Below are 27,239 nucleotides of genomic sequence, written 5' to 3' on the forward strand. Positions count from 1 at the left end.
GATGATATTGTTGATTGTTTGATTGCCTATTCGCGAATCACGATTTCTATCTAGAGTTTGTTGTGACAGTTTGTTTTCAGTGTTCAATAAAGTTTAAACAAAAGAATAAATTTGAGAAAAGCTGATCAGTGATAAAAGAGTGTGTGGTTAACTCATGAAATAATTGATTTAATAGTAGAATTGTGGAATTCGGCGGAGTAAGGTTATGTCCAGGCCAGTAGTTTATTTCTACATTCTACTTATGCTTGTTTACAAATTTGATGATTTAAAAACAAATTTGGTAAAATTATCTTCATTTCGTTTACTAATTAATTTTATCGATTAATGAATGAGAACAATTTACATGCTTTTGAGTGAAGACTAGAGATTGTTTTGGAACCTCAGATCAGTCTATTAAGGCCCTCGAATTGTAGAGTAGTAGAATTCAGTGTCAGGTTTAGCACTGGTACATTTAATTTTTGTAAACTTGTACAAATTTGATCTCGGTGTGACTACTGGATGTTCGTTAATTCGGTAATATTTTAATTATAAGTTGGATTGATACTAGTGAAAATCAGCTAGTGGTGCTAAGTTCTTTATACCAAAATGGCCGAGGTACTAAAGAAACAGAGGAAAAGTAACTTTTCGCCAGAGGAGGTGGATGTTTTAGTAAGAACAGTCGGAAAAAACTATGAAACTTTATATGGCGAATTCTCTAAACGTGCTGTAAACAAAAACGCGAGACACATAGCTTGGATAGATGTAACAAAAAAGGTCAATGAAGTTGGCTCAGAAAAGAGAACTCTACAAGAAGTTAAAAACAAATGGAAGAAATGCCAGCATTTGTACCGAGCTGAAGACTTCATTGGAGTTTCAGAAGAACTTGGTATGTGACTATACAGGGCCAAAACCGTCTCAGTTTTGACAATTGATTTTTTTTTGTTTAGTTAATCCAGATGATAGGAACGTTTGGGAACCTCTGACTTCTATCGAGGATGAAGGTTTGTTCTCATTTGAAAATTATTATTGATCATTACTAGGCGCCAATTTCAAATTTGTAAACAAGCAATATACTACTATATAATTTGAAAGAATGAATACCTTGGAAATAAAAATAGGCAAGCCCTTCACAAATTTATTTTGAATAATAAGTACTTTATTAATATTTAATTTATGCCTATTCATACCAGGTCTGCTATGGAACTAGTTTAATTTCATTATGCAAATGAATGAAAAATACCTTACTGTTTGAAACAGTTGGGTCTACAGAATCAGTCTTGACCACTTGAAAATTGGTTTTATCTTTTTGGCTGAAATAATTGAGAGCTGTTTCATTTTCATAATTTGAGATCAATAAAAATTTCTGTCACAATTTCAATTGCTTGAAGTGATTTTACCCACATTATATGCTGTTCTATCTATCACTTCATTCCTTCATTGATATTTGTGATAAAAGAGACAGGACCGTATTTGAAAAAAAATTGATGGTGGTCGTGCTGACACAAAACGTTCAGTGAAAGATTTTTTGTTACATCTTTATAGTACATTTTGAATACAATATAACTTTAATTTTTTTATATATTTGGTGAAATAACAATTCGATTCATAAAAAACGCGAATGGTATTTTTAATTTTCTCTGTGGAACTCAGGAAGGGTGAAAGTTTTCTAGACCTAAGTAATCGATTTTGTATAAATGTTTTTTTGACCAATATAATTCGAATAACATCCTCAGAATTCAGGAAAATTATTTGAAAATGTTGAAACAGGTAGATATAAGAAAATAGACTTCAAGATGCCATTGAGATTCTGGAAATGGGTCTTGTTATTGAGTAACTCAGGTATTGTCTGTCATTGAGGATAAATAATCAAGAATTTCAATCTGGTTCATTGTGTAACTGAACAATACCTGACAAAATGGTTGAGGTCATCGGAGGGTACTGAAAGATTGAGTAAAAATGCATATTTTTCTGAATACTACTGATAATTCTGAAACTTCATAAACTACTGAAAATGAAAAATTCATATCTGAGTTGAAGGTTATACCTACTATATAAAGCTGTCAATGGTGTTTAAATGAGAGTTGGAAAAAATATTCATCAATTTTATTGAGGGATGACATTTTTTTATGATACGAAAACCATTGGAAAAATATACTTTCCTTGCTTTCTGGAAAGTATCAAGCAAGCAAGCTGCTGATGCAACCAGTGTTTGTTCTACAAAAAAGGTTGATAAAATATATGTCTAGGACCGAGCGTTTTGACCACTGTAGACCACTGTTCATTAAGAGCAGAATACAAACAATCTACTGTATCTTCATTCTAGAAACAGTATGTCCAATTCAAATAAGAAAAATAATTTTCTAGGGCATAAAGTTAAAAATTCAGTTGAACTTTATTTAGCTTCCTGTATTTTGGTATATTATACATTGTCACATGGTATATGGTATTGAAAAAAAGAAAAAATACCTTAAATAATACTGGAATTGTATACATACAACTTTTCAAAAAAACTTGGTGAAAGGAATAATTTTGATATATTTATGTGAAATTGATATACTTTCAAGACAAAATCTTCTTTGTGGTCAATATATACAAATACAAAATTATAGTTCGTATGAGGAACTTTTTTCAGTAGTAGTACAGTAAAACTAGGTAGGTATACTAAAGTTTTTATTTGACACTCCTGCTCATTTCATAGGTAGAATTGGAATTTCTGCCATAAAACGAATCAAATAAAAATACTTTTTCCACACTAGAACAAAAACACTGTTTTTCAATGCGCGAGATGATTAGTCATTTCCTGATTATGCTATCTTGCTTAGCGAAATAAGCGTCGAGAGATAGTGTTTTTGTTCTGATGTGGGAAAATTGTTTTCGTTAGAGTCAAGCTTGCATAAAAAATCTGTCTTACATACCCATATGGGGACTTGCCTATTTCTTTGCAGTTCAAACTAGATAACCCTATGCTCATTGTTCTTTCAAAAATGGTTATAACTGGACATGACTTTAACTTAAACTTCTTCCATAGAAATATGAAAGTCAAAACTAAATCTACTTTGAAAAAAAGTAATAATGAGGACTTACTGACACGTAGACATTGTGCTGTTTATGATCCTGAATTCAAGAAAATTGTAGTTTTATATGCTGAACAAAAAACAAATAAGGAAGCAAGGCGAAAATATGGCATTAGTGAATCAAATATTAGACGCTGGAGGAGAATAAAAAATGCTGGAGCCCATAACAATCTTGAGAATAGAGTTTCTAACCATGGGACACATTCAAAGGAAAATAAATTGGATGATATTAATAATATTCTAGGTATTTCTTTGTTATGAATAAAATATCTTTTGCTGATTTTTTTTCACCAGAATGTTACTATTCACACACATGAAAATTGTTACCGGTGTGTGTGAATAAATTATTATAGCAGAATAATTCTCAAGAGGATACGCTCTTGTCAAACATCTTACTTGTTCTACTACCAAAATATTTCATAAAATTTATTTTTTTCCATAAACGGTCATTTCTAATATTTTTTCCAAGGGTGGTGGAGTATTTATAGGACGATAGTTACTAGGATCATGAATTATAATGCTTTTTGGTACTGGGATTGTGATACTCATTATTATTATTATTGTTTTTTACTAAAGAGGTTGTGCCACTTCGGTATAATCTGGAGACTAATCACACGCTTGCAGATGTGGAAGCACATTATGTTGTCAAACTTATGCCAGTGGTGATTCGTTCGCTCGCCTGCCATGGTCGTGATAGTATTGCCCCCTCTTCAAATTACGTCGTTTCGAGTACCTAGTCTGCTTGCTTTTGATGAAATCAAAAGGGAGGATAATCGACATTGTGAGGAGCCAGTCTATTCACCTACATTACTGTTTGCTTACTTATTGGTGTTAGTAAGATACGGTAGACCAAGTCCACCGAGTATGAACCTTTCTATCTTCTGTAAAGTTTGAAACTATGTTTTATTCTTCTGGGTTTGTCCATTCCCTTGCTTGATAGCTTCATATGCATATCAATACATAAATCAGTCTAAGTTATGTAAAAATGTCTAATCACTGAGCGATGACCGACCAATCCAGTTTGTATATGATCACTGATAAATTTCAGATTCCATGCCACTCGAGCAACGCCTAAAAACTCCAACAGCAGAACAAGATGCCATTCTCCACAGCCAACCTTTGTCACCTACAAAACTCAAAGTCACCAGACAAACTAAACAGACTCACTCATCACCTAAATCCCCGCCTCCTCCACCACAGACGGAGGAAGTTTGTCTGAAATGGAATAGTCATCATTATAATATGCAGAACAGCTTTCCAAATCTGTTACTAAAGGAACAGTATGTTGATGCGACACTGGTTTCGGAAGGGCAGACATTAAAGTGTCATCGGGTAAGTATTTATGGCTTCTTAAAACTTACCGTGCCGATTATCTACAATTCCAGTGTAGCTATAAATCAGTGCAAAAACGGAACAACTTTCAATTTTAGGAGAAAAATTAATATTAGCGTGATCTTCACCTCACTTACCAAAAGATCTCATTCCTATTTTGCATAAGAACTTTGAATAAAATGACCTCATTTGTGATTTGTAATTGATAAATTTTATATAGAGGGTCTGTTCAAATAAATATAGTTTAAGAAAACTAAAAAACACGCTTTTAAATGTACAAACATAAGTTCGTTATTGTTTTAAGCTTATTTAAAAAAATTATTTTTAACTTTTCAGTTCGATGTTCTTTAAAAGCGTATTTTTTAGTTTTTTTAAAAACTAATATACGAAAATATGTCACAAAGCGCCCACGCTTTTTTCACAATAATAATAATATTTTTCGTTCGTTGTTGTTTCAAGCTTATTTAAAAAAAATTATTTTCAACTTTTTAGTTCGATGTTCTTTAAAAGCGTGTTTTTTAGTTTTTCAAAACTATATTTATTTTTCACTTTCTATTCCGTTTTATTTTCAAAATTTTTTTTTTAAGTTCTAGTCACTAGTATTATAAATCTTTGACAGACGGTGCACGAATGTAAAATTCCTCTGAAACAATATAATAAAGTTTGAGGTCTCAAATTTTATAGTAATACTGAGATGCAGTAAGTCTCCAACAGAGGACGGACAGTTGTAAAATTTGTTTCGAAGTAAAGAGAAAATTTGCAGTAATAATTTCAAAAAACAATTCAGTCTTGATGTTTTGATTTGAAGTTTCATTCAAAATATTAATGGAATAAAAATATTTTTTCAGTGAATAATTTTATTTTTCGATTTTTTGAAATATTTGAGTAACTGAATTTTTAGGTGTACAATTTACAATAAAGTTTTCATTGTTGAAATCCATATTCTGGTTTGCTTTCAAATAATCGAATTAGATTTTAAAATATATCTTCCGTTTCGTTCACGGGTAATTGTAAATATTTAAATATTCCATCTGTAGTACAAAATTTCGCTAACACTTATAATTCTTAAAATATGTTTTTATTTTGATTTTCTTTTGAACAACCTACAAGGAGGTTACGTATAGCGGCATCTGTCCGCGAATAGCTCAAGCAATAATTGATAGTTACGTACGGCGCCATCTGCCCGCGAATAAATCAAGCAATAATTGATAGTTACGTACAGCGCCATCTGCCCGCAAACATATCAAGCAATAATTGATAATTACGTACAGCGCCATCTTCCCGCGAATAGATCAAGCAATAATGCCGATAATTCTGTCAATACAGATCCCGAGCTTGAGAGTTATAAACAAACATACATACATACTGGCGAAGCTAATATAAAGCGTAAAAAAATTAGATGAATGTTCAAGTTTCGCGAGCTACGTACATTCGATTAGCGAATTTTTTGATGGTACATTCGCTTCGAACAAATATTCACTGTTTGAGCTGTTTAGCATGTTTAATTTGTTGGTGAGGGCATGAAAGTTAGAAGTGTTTTGCGTGTTCTGCGATTTACTGCTATCGAAAAAAATGGATAAAAAAATGTGCATCAAATTTTGTTTGAAAAATGAAGTTGAGCGCTTAAAAACACTTGAAATGTTGACAGTGGCATACCGTGATTGTACTCGGAGTCAGAAAAATGTTTACGAGTGATACAAGCTTTCCACAGAAAGTCAACGTCCCAGAACATCAACAATCGATGAAAATGTTGAAACAGTGAAATAAATTGTTATGGAGAATCATCGAATCACTATTAGAGAAGTTGCAAGTTGCAATTTTGGGCCCCCTACGACTTTTCCTTTTTTTCTGTTCTCAAGAATGAAGAGACCCATGAAAGAATGGCGTTTTGGGATGATCGAGGAGATAAAAATTACTTCAAGGATAGGAAAAAAACACTGGCACAATTGTTATATCTGAGGGGGACTACTTCGAAGGGAACAAACTAGAAATTGATGAATAAATGAATATTTTTTGAGAAAAAAATGAAAATCCACCTAATTTTTTGAACAGACCTTGTACAAAATAAATAAAAATTAGGAAACAATTAGGCTTAACAGATCATCAATTCAATTAGTTTTTTTTTTAGTTTCTTATGAAAAATCTGTCAAATGGCAATTTTTTTTTACTTTGGATATTCATTTTATATTCTAGAAAACTTGTTATATTATTGTTTGACTTTCAACTAGAATATGTTTCAGGTTATTTTATCGTCATGTAGTCCATACTTTGAAGACATTCTTGCCAGCATCAATCCTAGTCAACATCCTGTTCTCTTCATGAAGGACGTTCCGTTTTGGATTCTGAAATCATTATGTGACTTTATGTATTCCGGTGAAGTGCATATTCTGCAAACTAAGTTGGAAGAGCTTCTTGCTGTTGCCGAAATACTTAAGGTATTAATACTCAGGATTTCGTAAATACAAATTCAGCACCTCAAAATATCAGTAACATTAGATCATCGTTTATTTTACCTAAAATTTTATGTTTTGGTAGAGAAAATTATTGAATTTGATAGGAGAGCTCGCAGTTTTTCACTATTAAATTCAGAAAAGGCAAATATTCAATGGTTCATCTCTGGAGAGGATGACGGAGGGTTCTAAAAACTGAGAAGCATACATCATGACACGAAACTTTAACTTAAAAGTATGTATTCATTATCATTTTTCTCAAATGGTGATGAGAGATTTTGCTTTTGTAATGTCTAGTTCTCTGAAAATTTTTGAAATCTATGAGGATTTCAGGTTTCTTTGCTTTTATTTTTAATAAACGAATCATTGAAGAAAAACCAGACAATAATAATATTTAGAGAGGTGAAAGTTGGACGCAATTGTATGTGCTATTTCATTCCCTGATATCTGAGCGACTTATGACACATAACGTGAGTTTCACCACTTAACTAAGCCCCTATTTTAATTCAATCAGGATCTGGGTTCTGACTATCTAAACTGCTTATACCAATATTTGTCAAATATTCGTATTGATTATATAGTTTATAAGAAAAATGATCATATTAATCGGTATAACATTCTATTTTTCATTATAGATAAAAGGTCTGGCTGGAACCATAGATAATGCTGAGCATGATATAAAAACTGAACCTGGAAAACCCATCAAAGAAGAGAGGAAAGATGAAAGTGAAATAATAGAAGAAGAAATGAAGAAAAAAGAAGTAAAAGAACTCAAGAGGAAAGACGATAAAGATTTGAAGAAAAGAGAGGATCTTAAGAAAAGGGAGGAAATTAAAGAAGTCAAAGATAAAAAAAGGCCACAACCTGCACCTCCTCCTGAGATGCCGGTCCTCAAAAGTGCAAAATTATCAAAAGTAAGTTCTCACACGGAAATGCCAATATTGCAGAGTACAAAAACATCCAAAAATTACACCTGCTCAAGGAGAGCTGTGAGAAGGATCGATAAAACAGAAAAAGTTACTAAGAAACCAGGCAATGATTTTTTTGATCCTTTAGACTTGCTCGAACCTGTATATGAAGAATTGACGAAAGAGCCTATTTCTTCCACAATATCTATGAAACCCAAGGATACTAAACCAATTCCTATGAGAAGAAGCTTGACAAAGAAACTCAAAAAGCGAAAAATTACTGATGAGCGAGAAGAAGTACGTAAAAGTATATGTTTTAATTATTTATTTATATTTCTTTTTGAGACTTTGATATCGTCAAATGACCAATCAATGTTGAATAACCTAATCTGACATCATGGGACTACCCATCACGGTATCATTCGTTTGTTCATAAAAAACACCATTCCAGTGGAAATAATTTGATGATAAAGAACGAGCAAAGAGGGCGGGCATATCTGCTGGAAACGCTTCGGCTGATTAGCCGTATCACATCCTTGATCGGAACCATCGTGTATGAGGATACCACATCGAAACTCATTAGAATGTCTCCAGGACCCAACTTCATATCTCTTTGTTTTTTTTTGATAAAGTATCGCGAGTCCCTAATAACTGACTCTGTATTTCCTATAAACGGCCGCAGTAGGGTGTCAAGTATTTGGCCAACTCATAAGTTGTTGAACCTATTGCATTAAGATAGATCTAAGTGGTAGATTCTCTTTATGGATTTTTGGTATAAAAAGATTAGTGTCACTATTTTTCGGGTTTGAAAGCCGTCAGCAGGCAATACAAGATATTCTTATCAGTATTGAGATTTTTAATCGCCTCTCGTACCCGTCGTGTTGTTTTGGCCTTGGGTGGTTTCTACTTGAGCAACAACTTATATAGATCGTCCAAATAATGTGTTTTTGAAATAAACTCAAACACAGTACTCTTCACTGATATAATTATATTAACGCATTGAATGTACATCAAAAATAAACTGCATGCCAAAAAAAATTGCTGGTGATTAAATAACCTACCACATAACTGGGATTAGGTTGTAGTCAGATTCACCTTGTTTTGTTATACCTCATTTTCGATAGTGTACATTATTTTTCATGAGAAACGAATATATAATACAGTCATAATTAGGCAGGGGGTACCTCAGGGCTCTATTCTTCAACCATTACTCAACCAAAGCCTTGAATCTGGGTAGTGTATACCAGTTTGCAGATTACACATCGGTCATTATCACATGAACTAATATATCAGGAGTCTTAACCAAAGCTTCAGCCATATGGTCAGATGTTTATACACAAATATGCTCAAACTAATGTCACCAAAATAGAACTTGTAATTTTTAACAAATCAATCAACTACGAGGAATCTCTAGATGTGAAACTCCATATTACTATGCCTACGTGCAGTTATTGATTTCATCATATGGTATTGGTGGGACGGCAGCCTGGTGGGTTAACATGGGTGGTTTGCTTCACTCACTCAATCCACCGTTGTGTGAACTGATGGTTCCAACCGCAAGGCCAAACGATCAATTTTCACTTCCTATCGTCCAACCCGTATTAGGAATCACACGTTAAAAGGTAAGACCTCGTTAGTCCATGGCTCCCACAAGTTTTGACTTTTGAGATTGTTCGTTCGAAGGAGGGCGACAACTGGTTAACGGAAAAACAGATTTGTTTAACATGCAGATTCTTTAGTATACTCACCTGAAATATTCATTACTCAAAAAAGAATTTTGAGATGTATCCTCTTGTAAGGAGTTGTTTTATAAACTTGACATTGTGCCCTCGTTGTACTTCTTGGGTCTTATCTGTTTTGTGAAAACTGTTCTAACCTGTTTCCCAGAAATAGGAGTCAATATTCTAATCATATGAATATTAATACCAGGCATTGTAACGAACTGGCTATCCCAGCCATAACTGTACATATTATAAGAAAAGAGCTTACTTACTATCAGGCAATGAAAGCATATAGTTCTCTAACAAAAGAACTTAAAAATATTACAGCCTTCAAGAAGTTTAGAAGTTCAGTCATTTCTTACTTGAGACATAAACGCTGTTATTCGTTTAACTGCTGACTAAGTTGAAATTTGTCACAAAAATGTTTAATAAAAATAAATATGTATATGCTGTTTATCATGAATATTTTTGAAAACTCTTTTGAACTATATGTAATTTCAAACTGTGACTTTAATCATTGTTGAAATCAGTACTTACCTTTTTTTAGGGTAAATGAGAATTAACTTCTTGAAAGTTTGACTTTTGCTGTGTCCACTATTGATCATATTGCAATATTATTAGTTTAAATTGCCAAGCAGCTGCATTTCAGAAGACTTCTTGAAATCTCAAACACAATCCACTGTCACTGTTGCTTGACTTCAAAGAACAAATGAGTTTCAGTAGCCTTGGTTACCTTCTCCCTAACAATGAAGTAAAAGATTGATTGACGTCAAATTTCAGATCTGTTTATGTATATAACTAAATATTTTGTGCTATTCATAGTTTTGAGCATAACATTTTTGAAGAAAAAAGAATAAGTTATTATATATTTAGGTATTTTTTTATTAAGAGTGTAAATTATTTTCCTTTTTTTTCAGTCTCCACCGCCAGTTCTTTCAAGAAAAGGTACTCGGTCTCGTCCTAACCGCAAAGTTCCAAAATTCTACCATAGCAATTATGACCAATCAACAATTGTTCGTGAACCTCACACAGACCAGGCTGATCCACTAATGCATCTACAAGAAATTAAAGCGGAACCGTTAGACCTTGAAGAAAACGCTATTGAAATAGAAGATAATTTAGTCGATTTCAGCGAAAATGACATTACAGTTGAAGATGAAGAAATTATGGGAGATTATTATAGTCCAATTGTGAATCTAAATGCAGATAATAAAGAAACTGATTCGTCCGTTGCATACCCTAAAATTGGATTAATCTCACAACCAATAATCATGAACGTGGAAAGTGTTACAGAAAAAAATGAAGATGCTCTCAAACTCATAAACATAGCCGAAATAAAAGGTAAAGAAGGAGAAAAAGTCATCGATCCTCTAGAAGATCCTTTGAATTTTAACCAAAACAGCTCTGATATTCATTCGAATATTATACAGAATGTACTTGAAAGCAATGAAAACTCGTTGGGGTTTCATATAAGTGAGGTTGTAACTGAAAAAGAGGAAAGTCCATCAGCTGAAGAGTGCGAGGAATTGACGTTTCAAATAACAAATATTATAAGTGAACAGGACGATAATGACGTCATTGAAAATCCTCAAGAACAAGTGAACAAAACTAAAAAGGATTTGGAACATGGGGATATAGAAAACAACAAACATAATAGTGAAAAGGAAAGTGTTTCTTCAAACCTACAAATGAATGAAAAAGATGTAGATGATTCGCCAGATAAAACTGAAGAGAATTATTTTAAATCTGACTCTTTAGAAAATCTTGTAGTGAAACAATTTTCAGACTCAACTGAAACTGTTTACGGCAACTCCTCAAAAGAAGCTGAAACTGAAGATATTTTGGATCACGAACAATCAAGTGATACCTTTCGGGAAAGCGATACCTATAATTCGTTAGAGGAGTTACAATTGAAACAAATTTCGAAAAAGTTGATAGACACCAAAGACACAATATCAACTGAAGAAGGTACAGATTCCATGATCGACAGAGTCACTTTGGAACACTTTGATGAATCAGAGGAGTTGAATATTAATTGTAAAGTTGAGTCTGAACTTTGTCACAGAGTGTTCTCGAAAGAAGAAAGTATCGTTAGTGATTTGAGGAAACAAGATTATCAAGTTATCCATGAAGAGAATCATGATGAAAGCACAAGTTCCACTTGTACTGAGGTGGGTCCTTCTTGTCAGAAATTTGATCAATCCCCTCTTTTAGTTGAAATTGATCCCACTGCAGCTTCTACTACTTCAGTCGTCTGTCAAAATGACTCAGCAACAACAGAATTTCAATATTCACCTGAAGAGAAGTTCTCTCGTGATGGTTTTTTGATTGATGATTATATTCAAGATAGTGTATCGCCTGGCACTGTGGGATTTCACATTGCACAAGTTATAAGTGAACAAATTGCCCAAAATGAGGAAAATAAAATTACTGATCAGTGTATAAAAGATTCAAGTAGTCAAAGTGTTGGTGAAGAAAGGTACACCTCAAATAGCAACGAGTTGGAAACCATTGTAAATGATTTAACAAAAATTGTTGGGGAAACATGTGATCAATCAGATTTGAAGAATAATGAGGACTCCAGTGTAATAGCAGAATCTCTTGAAAATCTATTGCAGGATTGAATCAAATGTTTGATAAAGTTAAAGGAAAACAGCTAACTCAGAATTAGATCTTTCCAAAATAAGAAAAGATAGTAATTAGATTTTCTGAATGTGATATAATTTTTTGTACTCAAAATGTTTGCTGTCATCTACAAAGTGCAGCTCCTACTTTTCTTTATTTTCAATTAGTTTTTTTTATATATATATATAGTTTATATAGAGTATTATTTATATAAATTTAATATAATTTATGATTTTTTTCATGTTTAGGAAATCATCTAGTTTAAATTGACCAGTTAACATTTCGACGGTGAGGAGTGAATAACTTTTTACGTTTATCACAAATACTCCAGGATGACATTGAACAAAAGTCATTTATTGTGAAGGAAATCAGTTCTTTATCTACACCTGTATGAAGTTCTCTTTTACAATTTTGATTTTTGTTCATATTTTGGAATGTGAAAATCTTGCCCCAAAAAAAGGTTAATGAAGATTCAGGATATTTTTTTGAAATCTTCTATTAGTAATTTTAATGTGCTCATCTTATGATGACTATGGGCAAGTTTTTATTATCAACGTAAAATCTATCGATGACTCAGAGACATTATTGACGAGACATTATTGGTCTTCGAGACATTAAAAGGAAGCTAATTTGAGTCACACCATTTTCTAATTACATAATTATGAATTAATTTATTTAAGGACTATGAATCCAAACTGTGCCACATTTGGCTATACACAAAAAATATATATATGATATACACAGTATTGAGCCTTGAGGTACACCAGTCTTCATGTACGCTTTTTCAGAGGGTATTATTGTTTTTATTATATGGCTTTGCTCTGATAGGTAGAAGTTGAACTTTCATTATTTTAATGTTTACTGAAAAATAATTTCATTTCCGCGTTTCACTTAATAATATGGAAATAATATAAGTTGATAACTGTAACCCATTGAACATTATGTGAAAGATTATTTCCTTAGAGCTATATAATGATTCGCAAGCTCCTACGACCATAACCTCAAATTATTATTACCAATGGTTGGATGTACATCGATGTACAAGTTGATTTTAAAAACTTGCCATATTTATTACAACTTTTCAATTCAAATAATGATGGAATGAAAACAAAAAATATAAAAACATATTTCACTTTTTCAAATTTTAATTTTTCCAATAAATCTGAATTCTGTAATATTTTCTTATATAAGGAACAATTTGTCAGATTTTTCAATAAACACCTTACAAAACTCCTGTCAGTATTGTAAACTGTTGAGCGAGGATCTCGCAATAAATTTAAGTTATGGATATCAGTAATATTTGGAAAATAATCCAAGTCAAAAACAAAATTGATAGTAGAGTTTGTGAGCAAAATACGTTGAAAATATTCAACCTGAAGTAAAACTGCCTTTTAGGCAGTTTAATGTTAACAAAGCAGATGATTTCAAATTTAAATATCGAATGGTTTATTCGACATAGCCTTCTCGAAGTCAGGAATGTCAGGTGAATCTTCAATAGTTATCTTCAGTGTGACAGGAAATTAATGGTAGGAAGAGATTAGTTTTACATAGATTAGTTTTATATATGTAAGAGAGACTGTAAAACATACAGACACAAATTTAATCTTGAGAAAGAATATAAGTACTTTTTTCTAAACCCAGTACTTCCGAAGCTCATTGTTTTGAAAAAACTTCAAAATTTCTTTTTATCTTTCAAAAATTGCAACAAATCAAATATGGGAACTTTTATAGCTTCCTATTGATCTCTGTTTTTTTTTTATATATACTACTTTGATAAATTTTGAAATTTGTGGATATGAATAGTGTGTACATAACTTTATAACATTAATGAAGTAACTGCTCGAGAACTAATTTGAATACGAAGGTCTTTTATATTTCATTTTGCATAAAACCAAATTCTTTGATCCCACAGTAGCAGTGGTTATTAAAGATAGAATTTTAATGAGCAGACTTCCTTAAAGTATCCGTTCATTTATTTTAGACACTCCCATATGCTGGTAGCAAAGGTGTATAGAAAAATATAATATAGCTAACTTCTTGTTTGAGAAAAAAGGTATTTATTTCTTTCCTCAAGCTCCTGGTTGAAAATGTTTTAGTTTATTGTAAGGCTGCACATAGTTTTAACTCATACGTTTTTGTTTTCATTGTATATAATGATTTTTCAGTTGATTCATTTTTGAGTTGTCTAGATATTACTGTCATGCTGTATCTATTTATAATTAAGTTCTAAGTGTCGTATGCTACCTCTAATTATAGAAGTATTAAAAACGTACATCACATGAATAAATATTTATATTAAGATGGTCTGTGTATTTTCAGTGTCATAATTTATATTATTGATCAATTAATAGAAATCAATGAAAATGGAGAATGCCAACTACTTCAATGGCCCACTTATTTACCTTTTTCTTGAATAAAAAAATGTATCAAGATCGAGAAGTAGAAAACCAAAACCTTTTTTTCACAAAAATTAATCTTTCTTGAAAATATATCCCTTTCAATTTAAACAATATTCTTTTGACTGGGATTTATTGAAATGAGCGAATGAATGTTATTACGTACTGTCATTGATGACATGAGTAAATGGAACTCATTCGGTGACAAAGTCATGATTTTATGAATTAATTGAGCGTTTTTTTACGTTATTCAGATTCGTGACTACAGAGCTGATAAGGCTGACGCTTTATACAGCTCAGATCAGACCTTCTTTTGGAGTATTGTTCTCATGTATGGAGCTCCGCCCCAAACATACCCTGAAGCTACTGGATTCCATCCAGAAAAGAACCATCCACCTTATTGGAGACGCGAACATCACTTGCAACCTTGATAGTCTGAAATACGAAGAAAGATTGGGGATTTGTCTCTCTTCTATTGATACTTTCGCGGAATGTGTTCAGGTGACTTTGCACATTTGATTCCACCAAGAGCAGTACATATCAGAAATACGCGACGGACTGTGGCTGCTCATCGTTTTAAGGTTCAACTCAGTACACCTCGAACTTCACTGTTTAGGAACTTTCATTTGGAAAACTGTGTTTATGTGGAATAAATTTCCTAGAACGTTTTTCCAAACGGATTTAATCTCCAGCGATTCAAATCCAATGTGAATCGCTACTTTCGTACAGGCACCGCTCTTAGAGCGCCTGTATCTGATTCAATTCCATAACGAATCTTTGGAATACAAACTGAATATAGAAAAGTATTTTCTGTATAATTCAGAGTTCATATAAAAGTATTTGTTTTGAAAGAAAGTATTTTTCTTTCATGTAATTTAGTGTCCGACCGAAACTGGTGTTTACGACCGAAACCGAATTTCGGCAACGGTCTCAGTTTCGGCCGAAACCGAAACTTCCTTACAAGGATTATGTTTTGAGGGGAAAAATAAAGAAAACGTTATTATAATCAGTCAGTCTTTATTTTTTTATCTTTAAATCAAAACGTTATGCAGTCTTCGACTTTTGCACTTATTGGTAATCAACATAACAACCCCTTATTTTAAAAAAAATATTAATTGCACCTTAAAAATACTCAGAAATAGGTGAGGTGTTTATTTGAGTAGGTGTAAATTCTTCTTTTGAATATTATTAATGGTATTTCAGAAACATTAAACATAAAATTACTTATTTAAGTTGTTACCTAATATCACAATAGGTACTTAATTAAATAGAAAGGGTTATATTTTTAGGAGTGACTAGTTTTTGAAATAAGTAACTCTATATATGGATGTGTAGATCATGCAAAGAAGTAACTTTCAGACACAAACTCGAAGAAGAAAAAAAGTCCTCCTGAAACAGCTACTTTAAAATAGGTGAATGAATATCATTACGATGTCATCGATGATATAAGTAAATGAAACTTATTCCGTGACATAAATATCGTAATTAATGAATGAATTGTGTGTATTTTCTATAATGTTATCCAATTTGGTACTGAAGAACCCTAAGGCAAGTGTCTTAAGGCGAAACATCGATGTTTACCAGTGAGTCTTAGTGCAATTTTTTACCATTCATTTAGTGTAGAACTCCTATGAATGATACCTGATTTTATTCCATAACGAATGTTTGGAATACAAACTGAGTAGAGAGTAATGTCTTCTATATAATTCAGTGTTCATATAAAAGTATTTGTTGTCCAGACTACACAAGTATCACTGAGAATCTAAAGAATTTTTGGTCCCTTAATTACATGCAGAGTTACAACAGCGTTGCAAATAGCAATCAACCTTTGAGATGATGGGATAGCAACCATTAAAACGCAAGGTGGATTCATTAAACGTTCATTCATTCGTTAGAGGAATAAGGGAATTAAAAAAAAACAAACATATATTAAAGCACAACTTTATTGAATTTATTCGATAAATACCTTTAAATCTGTAATGAAAATGAAGAAACTAGTCTTTATTATATTCTAAGTACATCAAAATGACTTTGTATATTAAAAAGCAAACTCATCGAGCAAGTCTAAGTCCTATATTGTCTCTTTCAGCCTATTAAAATTTTGCATGTAGTAGATGGCTGTCAACTATATGCAGCTTTATAAAGGTGTGGAAAAACTCAATCAATAAAAAACAATAATTTCCATGGTGAATTCGTGAATTTTGACTCAAGATTTCTCTTTTTAAAGATGAATCCTATTTCAGAATATTTCAATAGTTAATACCTATAAGATGTAGTTAGGCATATTGAGTTTGGCGATGAATCAAGACTAGTGATCATATGAGTAATGTTTCATAATTGTTACATGACTCCAATAATGAAAATGATAATAATAACGACTTTTATTGACAGAAAATTCCAGAAATCAGTACTTATCAAAGGGTAGAATTCAATAGATGATACAGAAATCTACGAAATATGAACTATTTCTTGTTCATCCAGCTAATCATTAAGAACATATAAACAACTAACATCACTAACAGTATTCTTGAAGTTTTTTATTGATCTTACGTAAAAACGACTATTGTACAGTATGCCCCGACTAGGAAAACAAAACAAGGATTGTATTATTATTTTTGGAGAAAATATATTCTCAGTGGTTTCAAAATCCGAGTGGTTGATGAATACTTACATAAATAGAGAATTACTAACAATTCTAAAAAATAGCAACAATGTATTATCGAAAGCCTCACTCAATACATACAAAAATGGTTAATTGATTAAAATACAAGGGTATACAAGTAAATATCTTTAGAGTTATTAGGTTTTCCAATATTGATCCAAGTACAGCTCGTTTCAAATTAATCAACAACTAATATAAATTTATATACTTTAAATTTCAACATCAGAACAATATTTACAAACTTATCAATCGATAATCTAAAAAGGAATACTACATTTTCTTTCAGATAGAAAAGTAACATATTTTTTGACTTGAAATCATATCAATTGAAGAATTATAAAAAATACTGTTTCTTAAACTTCTGTTAATTTTTTTTTATTTTTATAATAAAAATAAATATATCACAAATCATTGAAAATATTTTTATAAGGATTAGTGTATTTGATCTGTATCAGATTAAGCATTCTTATATAAGTTCATGTGTTCTGGTGTTTGGTAAATTCAGCACGCCAACAATCTAAATTTTCCTTTTGAAAAAGCATGAAATTATATGTCAAACCCAGTTGAAAAATTAAAATGGCGTTGTCAGATTACATAAAAAAAAACTTTTTAAGAAGTTCAAATGGCAAGACTCTTCTTACTGATACTTAGTGTATTGGTAATGCCCAAATAGGAAGTGAGCCGTAAAATAAAATAGTAATTTGACTTAAAATAGTGCTACATTTTCCCTTGAACAGAATATACCCACAGACTTAAGAATATGGACTGGCCTTTACATAACTTTTATTTACACTCGCCAGTAGGTTACACAAACAATAGAAGACCATGTTGGTATCTCATCAGTAATATGTGTGGAATAATTAGAGCTCATATTATGAAACACATTGGATACTGTTATTTGCCTTGAATGATTTCGTTTTTTAATCAAGAATTCATTTCTTATATAACATACTTTATTTTTATGTTATGAACCCCAGGAACATAATTTTGCAAATTGAAGGCAGTTTCAGTTATTATCAATTTGATTTATTCAAGTGTTCAAAAATATATACATTGTCAGTGTGTCTACCAAACTGAGAGCTCAACATTTTTTCACTGCTGAAACAATATTAAAATGTAAATTCCACCACGAATATACATTTTTTTAATTGTTACACATAACAAAAGTTAGAATATCTTCAAGTTGAATAGTTTAATTTCACTTCTGAAAACAACTGACAAAGTATAGTGAGACAATGAAAAATAAAACACAATGAACTCTTGCGATATAGTTACTTATTTTAAGAGCCATTTTACTACCAGAATGTTAGATTCGACATAAACTCTTATTCTTGAGCAGTACTTATCAAGAAATAGTCGCTATATGAAAAACATGAAAATGTAATGTGCCAACTTGTCTTATATTACTATTTAACATACTAGTCACTGAAACTTTGCTATTGCTTTGCTTTGAAAAAACATGAAATGCATAATTTTTTTTAAATTCGAACATTACGTGAAAAATGATAAACCAGTATTTTCAAAAAGTCTATAAATACAGAAATACTCGGAAAGCACGCTTTTTGAAAACTCTCCTACAAATTAGAATCTCAAGATTTCTGTAAGAAATGTGCTAAATGCATCTAAGCAACCCCAAATAAGTACATGGCTCAAAGTTTTTTAGTTGTTCGAATTGTTCAATGAATGTCCAGTCCATATTTTCAAGTTAACTGATATAATAAGAAACAGTTGTTGATTTATTTACATTTCATTCATAATAAACATATATTTGCATATTCATATAATCTCATTACATTTCTCCATGTAGATTAGCTATTTAATTACATAAAGTTCTCCATTATAATATTTAATTTTTCCAATAGTCAAAGGTAAACATGTCTAAAAACAAGTCAATAAATGCAATAATAATAATATTTATTGCCTTTATTACCAATTAATTCACAGGAAAAGATATAACGAATAACCACAACCCTCACATTCTAATCAAGTCATGTCTGATAAGTTATATATAAAGTTGAACGAAGGATTTTGAATGTTAGATGATTCATTTCGTATTTATAAATGAATTGTACGAAATAGTAAAAGATAAAAAGAAAGTATACTAATGTATATAGCAAAATATATATATATAAATGAAGACAACACGTACTCAGTCGGGTGTTCTGAGAAAATTTCTCTTTTACTCTACCGAGCTTTAGACAATATTTTCAGTCTCTCAGTATCTTCAGTGATTCAAATTTAAAATGTACTACATTTTTTATATTTTATTATTGTCGTTGTTTCAACTCATTTTACTACCTGATTCAGGCCGTAAACATTGTTGAAAGCTCTTTAGGGTAAAGAAGAAGAGTAAAGAATAGTTTTTCTCTGAACTTCTGACTGAGAACCCCTCTGTTATCTTCATCTTTGTATAAATACACACATACATAAATTCATACACGCACACTATGTAACAAATGGTAACTTGAATTATTATATCACATTCGAGGTGTCCAAAATAACCTATATGTAAAATTTAAAATTATGATTTGGAAAATAAACCATACACCATTCAATAAATAATATGTACAACTTTTGTGAAAATAGTTGTTCCCAAAATATATTCTGCTATTAGAAAAATATTAGCAGGGAAATACTGTTTTATTTCATATTTATTTGGTAAACTGGGCACAACATAGTAGTTGAGTTTGATAGTAAGAGAAAGAAAACGAGAGAAATGTTACCACAATCACGTATAAAACATACTGGCAATCAATGATTCAGATTCCATTTGACTTATACATTTGAAATTCTACTTTCATCACATATCTTCAGATTGTATCCACTTCGAATATATTTTCAGTCGACAGAAATAAATCCAGTATTTCTCCTTTATTTAAATTTTGGGAATACTACAGCTTATTTTCAATTTATTACACAATATATTTTGGTATTTCATAAATAACTGTAAAAGGAACAATATAAACTCTAAAATTCACAACAACTGAGTCTACTGTTGAAACAAAAAGAAAACCGAATCCTTAACATAGGATGAATCACCTAAAAGAAGTTCAAAAGCAAAAAATCCCAAGAATTCTATAATTCCATTACTTGCAAATTTTGCTATTTCAATAATTTATTTATGGCCACTGCTAATATTTCAATAACTTCAAAGTTAACAGAATAATATAAATTGGAAGGCCAATCATGAAATTTTCCAAGAGTACCTAAAGGCATAACAAAGGGTAAGTTAAAATTAATAAAAACAGCCAAATGAAAACAAAAGTATGTCTTAGCATTCATAGTGCCTTCAAAATAAATATTTTGAAATGTCATTAACTATAAAAGTCTATGAAATAAAATATTGAAATCAATATTTTTTGTCATGAGGCAAAATGTAATTACTAATTGCAGAATCGGCAAGTAATAGTATGAACTACAATTAAATTGAATAAAGAACTTATTAACCCATCCTACTCAAAGGTGTATAGTAAATTTCTGTCATAAAAATGATAAACGCCATTAATATGTTTCAAAACCTTACCTTCGATGAGATGTCTAGCATAATTTACTGCTTCAACTCTATCTCTTGCCAAACCCACCTCTATAAGCCAATCCACGAATTGTTCACCAGAAAATACATTTTTATAAATTTTCAGCCTCCATCTGTCAAAAAAATTATTCAATTTTCAATTTGTTTTTAATGAACTAAATAACATGTACGAAGCCATTTACACGTTCGGGGAATGAAGGGCAGACATGACAACATTGATAAAGAGACAGAAACATAAAATATGTAAAAAAAATCAATGTTATTAACGAATCTGATTTTAGTTTTTGAAATTGCAATTCCGTAACAGTAATAATTTGAAAAATCTAGAACCTTGTTTCACAACTATTGTTTTGACATTGTTAACTATTGATTGCAAAGATACAACACATTTGAGGTTCAGTCAAAAAATTAAATATAATCTTTAATGATGCATTATAAACAATATACATAAAAAGAACATGAAAGCTTTTTTTCCAAAAATTGAAAAACTAAACAATTATCTAGATTTGTTACGCCTTCTCCACTCTCCACAATTACGTTGATATGCAGAACAAGGCAAACTTTTTCATAAAAAGTGCAATATACACAATAATTTTGTCCAATTGCTCTCTTGAATTGGTTAATCTCAATCAATCCATTACAATAAATGATTGACACAGAAAAAACAAATCATCTCGGAGAATTAATATTACACTATCAGTATACAAGATAGCCTCAGTTCTAGACCAACGACTATATTTTTTCAGCCGAGTACATTTCTATGAAAAAATAAAAAAAAATGTCTGAATTGAACCTCATAAAGCAAAGTTTAGACACTTAGGAATAACTCAACATAACTAATTATATAACCAATAATTCAGTACTTTAATACCAATAAATTGTTTATAGGCAACCAATCAGGTTTTAGAGCTAGACACTCATGTGAAACGTCTCTACAATTTTTAATAACTGAATGGAAAAATACAATTGATAGAAATCAGTACATTGTTGCGACATTTCTCGACCTTAAAAGGGCATTTGAAACAATTGACCGAAATATTTTACTTGAAAAATTAAAATATTATGAGATATCAGGGATTGTTTTCAATTGGATTCAAAGTTACTTATTCAACAGAAGACAAAAAACTAAATTCGGAAAAGAATTGTCAGATGAACTTATAATTGAGAGTGGCATACCCCAGGGTAGTGTGTTAGGTCCATTGCTTTTTATTATTTACCTAAATGATATTAATCACATATGTGGATCACACTGTATAAATCTTTTTGCAGATGATACTTTGGTTTATTGTATACATGAAGATTTGGATCAGCCAATTGCTGAAATGAATAGGTCTTTAAATAGCATTGAAACATATTTATTTAATAATAAACTGAAACTAAATGTCAGTAAAACAAAAAGTATGCTTTTGACATCATCTTATAAGTATGATCAAATTGTTTGGGCAAATGCTGTTATAAAAATTAATAATGTTAGCATTGAAATCGTGACTGAAATAAAATATTTGGGTTTTATAATTGATAAAAATTTAAAAATAAATAGTCATGCTGATTTTATTTGTAAAAAAATATCTAAAAAACTTTTTTTTCTCTCTCATATATGTAAAAAAGTGTCTATGTATGCTAGGTTGATTCTTTTTAAAAGCCTAATACAACCTCATTTTGATTATTGTACAACATTACTTTTTCTACTTGGTAAAAATAAAATAGCGCAATTGCAAAAGCTTCAAAATCGGGGCATGTGATTAATATTGGGATGTAGCCGTTACTCAGCAATTAAATCGATGTTACAGTGTCTAAACTGGTTTTCAGTTGAAGAACGTATATTATATATGACTATGATCTTTATATTTAAGCTGCATAAAGGATTGCTACCCAATTACTTTCAAAAATTCTTATTGAGAAATAATGAAGTTCACGATTATAATACGAGAAGAAATAACAATTTTTACATTAATAAAACTAACACTAAATTTGGAATGAATAGTATATTTCATAAAGGCTTAAACGAATTTAATAAACTACCACAATTTGTAAAAGAATCTAATTCAATAAACCAATTTAAGTCATCATTAAAGAAGTATATTAGTGACAGCTCCTTATGATATTTGTAATTATTTATTTTTTAATGCGAACTAACCTAACAATCTATTGATATGTATGTATATTTGGTTTTCCTTGAAAGGTACTTTAAAATGTTATTATATTTACATAGTTAATGTCGTGAGATATTTATGAATTTGTAATTTTTTTTTTGTATATTAGGCTTACCTACTTAATAAATAAAATAAAATAAAAAAACCGGAAGCATGTCTATAGCCAAGCATTCTTCTATACCCTTTAAAATATACAGAGTTCTATGAAATTTAAGCTTATGAATCTTCAATTAATTTCCTACCTTTTATCACTGGCCAAGGCCGATCGACTGTTTTGTAAATGATGAGTTACAAACTGATCACAGATATGTTTTGTTTCAGAACTCAATTCTTGCCAAGTGGGCAAAATCAAGGTATTTGCACCATACCATATTTTTCTCCAGCATTTCAGCAGAGGAAGTCCTATTTCTTTGGCATTCAAACCGAAAATGGCAAAAACTATAATGCTCTGACCAAAATTTAAAGTGGCATCCAAGAAAGAAAGTTCAATATATATTCCAGACATCTGTTCCATGACGAGTGTCCAGATAGATAAAGCCAATCCCTTAAATTGAAAAAAAAATGTTATTTGACACTTTTTATACAAAAGAATTTAATTAAAACCTGAACTATACAAATTATATCAATAGATATAAGAAAAGTATAAGTAGGGAAATTATGAAAATTTGGTAGTATGCTTAGTAGTTTAGTTTCATGTTCTTTGTTATTTTAAATAAATCCTACATTTCATTACAGGCTCAGTATTTACGAAAAGTCTAGATCTATTTGATATCACACAAGTTTTACATATCTCGCCATAGTTTCCAAAATATTTGACATTTGATTTAAAAAAATGCATTTGCAGTACATTTTTCATTAGAATAAATTTTTCATTTCTATTATATAAGTTTAAAATATATCTTTGTATTTGTCAATATTGTTTTCAATATAAGAAGTTTATTTTCATAATTTAGTTAGTTTATTGATTTTTGCAGGAAGTAAATTGTAGCTGTGCATTCATGTTGATGAAATGTCTCAGAGAAGTGGCAATGTCTTATTTAATGTGTTTTATACTCACCACAAACATAGAGCATGTAAGCAATATAAGCAAAACGGTGTGTCTTAAAATCTGAGGTTCGTGAGATTCAGGTTCCTCTTCAATCAATTCAAGATCATCGTCTATTTGCTGGTGGTATTGTTGCACAATGCCATAGCAGGCTTCTCGTCTAGGACCAGTACACCCAAATCTCGATGAACAAAGGCCATCATCTGAAGAACCAAGTCTGAAAATTAAATATAATAAATGATGTTCTGTTGAAGTGCAAGTGAAATGTGGTTGAAATTTTTCAAAAAGGTATGCTGAATATGAAATGCAACCACAGTTTCCCGAATCTAAACAATAAGAAAATTTTGCACTATGCAAGCAAGGGTTGGAAACTCAATTATTTGGAATTCTTAAAAATTCATAAGTATAAGCATTGAGGATGTAAGCTGCTAAATGACCACATCAATTTTATTTCAGGACTCACCCTGCATCTCTCAACACAGCCAAATATCCCTTGACTTCTGCATTTTCGTGCTTTCCAGATTCTCTTAGAATGTCCTCTATATCTGTTACAGGACTCTCCTTATCTTCGCAACAACCTTCAGTAATAGTAGGTAGCCCACAACATTTAGGTGTCCTACCAGCAACAACTCCACTGTCTGAACTGGTACTTGGATTATTAATGACAGCAGTGTTGGTTAATGTTTCTGCCTCGGAAATAGCCTGCGTCTGATCCTGATCAGAGGCAACTTCATCTGCCAAATCCATATAGGTCATGAAACGTCTTCGGTATCTTTGATGGAGAATCAAACATCCAACAGTAACTAGAAGAGATGTAAACATTAAATTCATAAGAAATTTAAATGACTATGGAAATAAATATAGTTTTAAAAAACTAAAAAACACGCTTTTAAAGAACATCGAACTAAAAAGTTACAAATAATTTTCTTTAAATAAGCATAAAACAATAAAGATCGAAAAATACTAGTATTATTGTGAAGAAAGCGTGGGCGCTTTTCTGCCATATTTTGTGTACATCTAGCGCTCACGCTTTTTTCACAATAATACTAGTATTTTTCGATCTATATTGTTTTATGCTTATTTAAAAAAATTATTTTTAACTTTTTAGTTTGATGTTCTTTAAATATTTCATCTGTAGTACAAAATTTCGCTAACACTTAAAATAGGTTTTTTATTTTGAACAACCTATCAAGGAGGTTACGTGTAGCGCCATCTGCCCGCGAATAGCTCAAGCGAAGTTGATTCTTACTGTTATTTTCTATCCATGCTTTATAGTTTTTATATTCTCATACTTACATTTATGTATTGCATGAGATTATTCATTATTATTTTTATTTATTTCAGTATGTAGCATATATATATATTATCACTTTCTGACTACTTTTTCAGCCTCAATTTATATAACTTATATTCTTTAAAATAATAACACTTTGACAATAATATTTTATCTTCGACAATATCTTTGAAGTTGTGTATCTGATATTTCTTAGATAAGTAACACTTTGTCAATGAGATTTCATCTTCAACAATAAAGTACATTTTGATTTGATTGAAATAATTGATAGTTACGTACAGCGCCATCTGCCCGCGAATAGATCAAGAAATATCAATTAGGTTACGAACAGCGCCATCTGCCCGCAAATAGATCAAGCAATAATGCCGATAATTATGTCAATACAGATCCCAATCTTGGGAGTTGCACACAAACATGCATACAAACAATCATACATACATACATACAGGTGAAGCTGATATAAAGCGTGTAAAAAGGGGTATGACATGAGGAAGACAACATCTTACCGAGCATCTGTTATGCTCAAGTTGATTCAAGACTGAGGTATGGTGTCTGCTTTTGAGGTAGGTCATCCATAACTCATATTACTCAAAATCGCCTTTTATGTTTAAATTGAAAGGAGTATATTTTCAGGGGAGATTTAATTTTTGGGAAAGGTCCTCTTTGAAGCTGATACGAAGTTCCTGAGGAATTTTGAATATTGTTCGGAAAATTCACAGAAATAAAAGTAACAGAAAAAATTGATACCTCATTCAATTCTTCATTGTTATCGAAAAAAAAAACACGTCAGGATATTAATTATTGGTTGTTGGAATATGCAATTTCTGTGTGTGTGTGTGTGTGTGTTTTGGTATGTGCATTTGTGGATGTTTGTGTATTTGTGCTTGTACTTGATGAATTAAGTTACTTACTTACTAGTATATCTGTTACTAGTATATCTGGACAGGGCATTTAATGATAAACAATAGAAAAAGGAATATTAGTACTCTCAAAGTAATTACTTGAGAACTTATTAGAAGTCATTAGTTTTGTAAACGATTGAATGTAGTTTTGTACACTACTTTTTCAGAGTTCCTTTAAACATCAACTCAATTGTGAAGTTCAAACAAAATATACACTCACCAATAAAACATAACACCAAGAGGGTAACTGATATGATAGCTTGCGAAACTCCATATACAAAATTCGGATTTCTCTTGTCTGAATTAATAATTTTTTCACTTTCAAAAATCAATAACAGAATTGATAAAATAACCGGAAACCTGAAACATAATACCTTATTAATGAAAATATTGGAATGATTACTACTAGCTATATAAATAATCTGTCAACCCATGACATGCCCGATAGGATTGTGTATCCCCTACCAAGATTTTTGTTATGAGACCAGACCAGAAGATGGATCAATGAGAAAAATTAGGAATACCATCACTGCTAACAGAAAAACCTCTATAAAAGCATCTTCTGAGAAATAAGTGAAGAACTTTTTCAACAGGGGCACGGATCAGATCAGAATAATTATGAAGAAAAGAGAATTGAAACTTTCTACATACATTATGTATGTACATTAAACTAGGGGTTAAATGTATGAGTTTGAAAATGTCCTTAAAGGACGAAACTGCAGTAACGTTAGTTACAAATAAAAGTGGTAAAAAACATAGAAAGTTTCGATTCTCTTTTCTTCATTATGATTTTTTACCACGTAGTAACAGCTACATCCATCAATTTATTGTCAGAATAATTAAGTTGCTACTTGCTGGACACTGTCCATTTATAGAGGACACCTGAACAAAATGAGAAGGTGTAACGAAAAATTTGGCTGCCTGCATTGTAATAAAGGGAGAGGGATTGCTTTTCATGTGGAGCTCTGGATCACAGGATGCAAGTAATTTAAGGGCCATTAAGGGACATGTATACACTAGTACAGATAAAAAGGTTTTAAGAACAGATGTCATGAAATAATGGGAGGGAAAAACAATAAGCCTATGGGGCTGCAGTGTTTCTCGAAGACATATAATAAAGATGATTACATATTTACTGGTATAAACGGGATAACAACCATAATCAT

General features: G+C 31.1%; 2 protein-coding genes across 5 annotated transcripts in view; one reads left to right on the top strand and one right to left on the bottom strand.

Annotated features, from left to right (window-relative positions):
* LOC111504757 (uncharacterized) lies at window positions 1–14,390 on the top strand. 3 transcript variants are annotated; one of them, XM_023159448.2, is made up of 6 exons: window positions 1–865; window positions 927–980; window positions 4,102–4,385; window positions 6,626–6,820; window positions 7,471–8,040; window positions 10,382–14,390. In XM_023159448.2, exons 1-6 carry the CDS (start codon window positions 586–588, stop codon window positions 12,086–12,088), a joined length of 3,090 nt encoding a protein of 1,029 aa, XP_023015216.2. In that variant the 5' UTR covers window positions 1–585; the 3' UTR covers window positions 12,089–14,390. The 3 variants fall into 3 exon arrangements, with proteins under 3 accessions (XP_023015216.2, XP_023015217.2, XP_023015218.2); XM_023159449.2 differs by lacking the exon at window positions 927–980 and adding an exon at window positions 3,008–3,297 and having other exon boundaries at window positions 1–213; XM_023159450.2 differs by lacking the exon at window positions 927–980 and adding an exon at window positions 3,008–3,297 and having other exon boundaries at window positions 1–202.
* anchor (integral membrane protein GPR155 homolog anchor) overlaps window positions 10,179–27,239 on the bottom strand; it is a 25,261-nt gene continuing 8,200 nt past the window's right edge. Inside the window, exons 8-13 of one of the 2 annotated variants that reach the window (XM_074174012.1) lie at window positions 26,294–26,433; window positions 24,341–24,680; window positions 23,890–24,094; window positions 23,075–23,376; window positions 20,671–20,792; window positions 10,179–10,204 (exon numbers count right to left, since the gene is read on the bottom strand). In XM_074174012.1, coding sequence (XP_074030113.1) covers window positions 10,194–10,204; window positions 20,671–20,792; window positions 23,075–23,376; window positions 23,890–24,094; window positions 24,341–24,680; window positions 26,294–26,433 — 1,120 coding nt within the window. In that variant the 3' untranslated portion in view covers window positions 10,179–10,193. Of the gene's footprint in view, window positions 10,205–16,412; window positions 20,793–23,074; window positions 23,377–23,889; window positions 24,095–24,340; window positions 24,681–26,293; window positions 26,434–27,239 lie in introns of those variants that run through there. The other variant, XM_023159447.2, reaches the window with a different exon arrangement.

The sequence above is a fragment of the Leptinotarsa decemlineata genome, unplaced genomic scaffold, assembly GCF_025532065.1.
Source record: "Leptinotarsa decemlineata unplaced genomic scaffold, Ldec_3_MD MMD2_tig00000505_RagTag_RagTag, whole genome shotgun sequence".
Taxonomy (NCBI): Eukaryota; Metazoa; Arthropoda; class Insecta; order Coleoptera; family Chrysomelidae; genus Leptinotarsa; species Leptinotarsa decemlineata.

Coding starts and splice junctions, on each gene's coding strand:
- LOC111504757 (XM_023159448.2), top strand. CDS start 586: ATGGCCGAGGTACTAAAGAAACAGAGGAAAAGTAACTTTTCGCCAGAG. Junction 6,821..7,470: donor CTGTTGCCGAAATACTTAAG/GTATTAATACTC, acceptor TTTTCATTATAG/ATAAAAGGTCTGGCTGGAAC. Junction 8,041..10,381: donor TTACTGATGAGCGAGAAGAA/GTACGTAAAAGT, acceptor CTTTTTTTTCAG/TCTCCACCGCCAGTTCTTTC.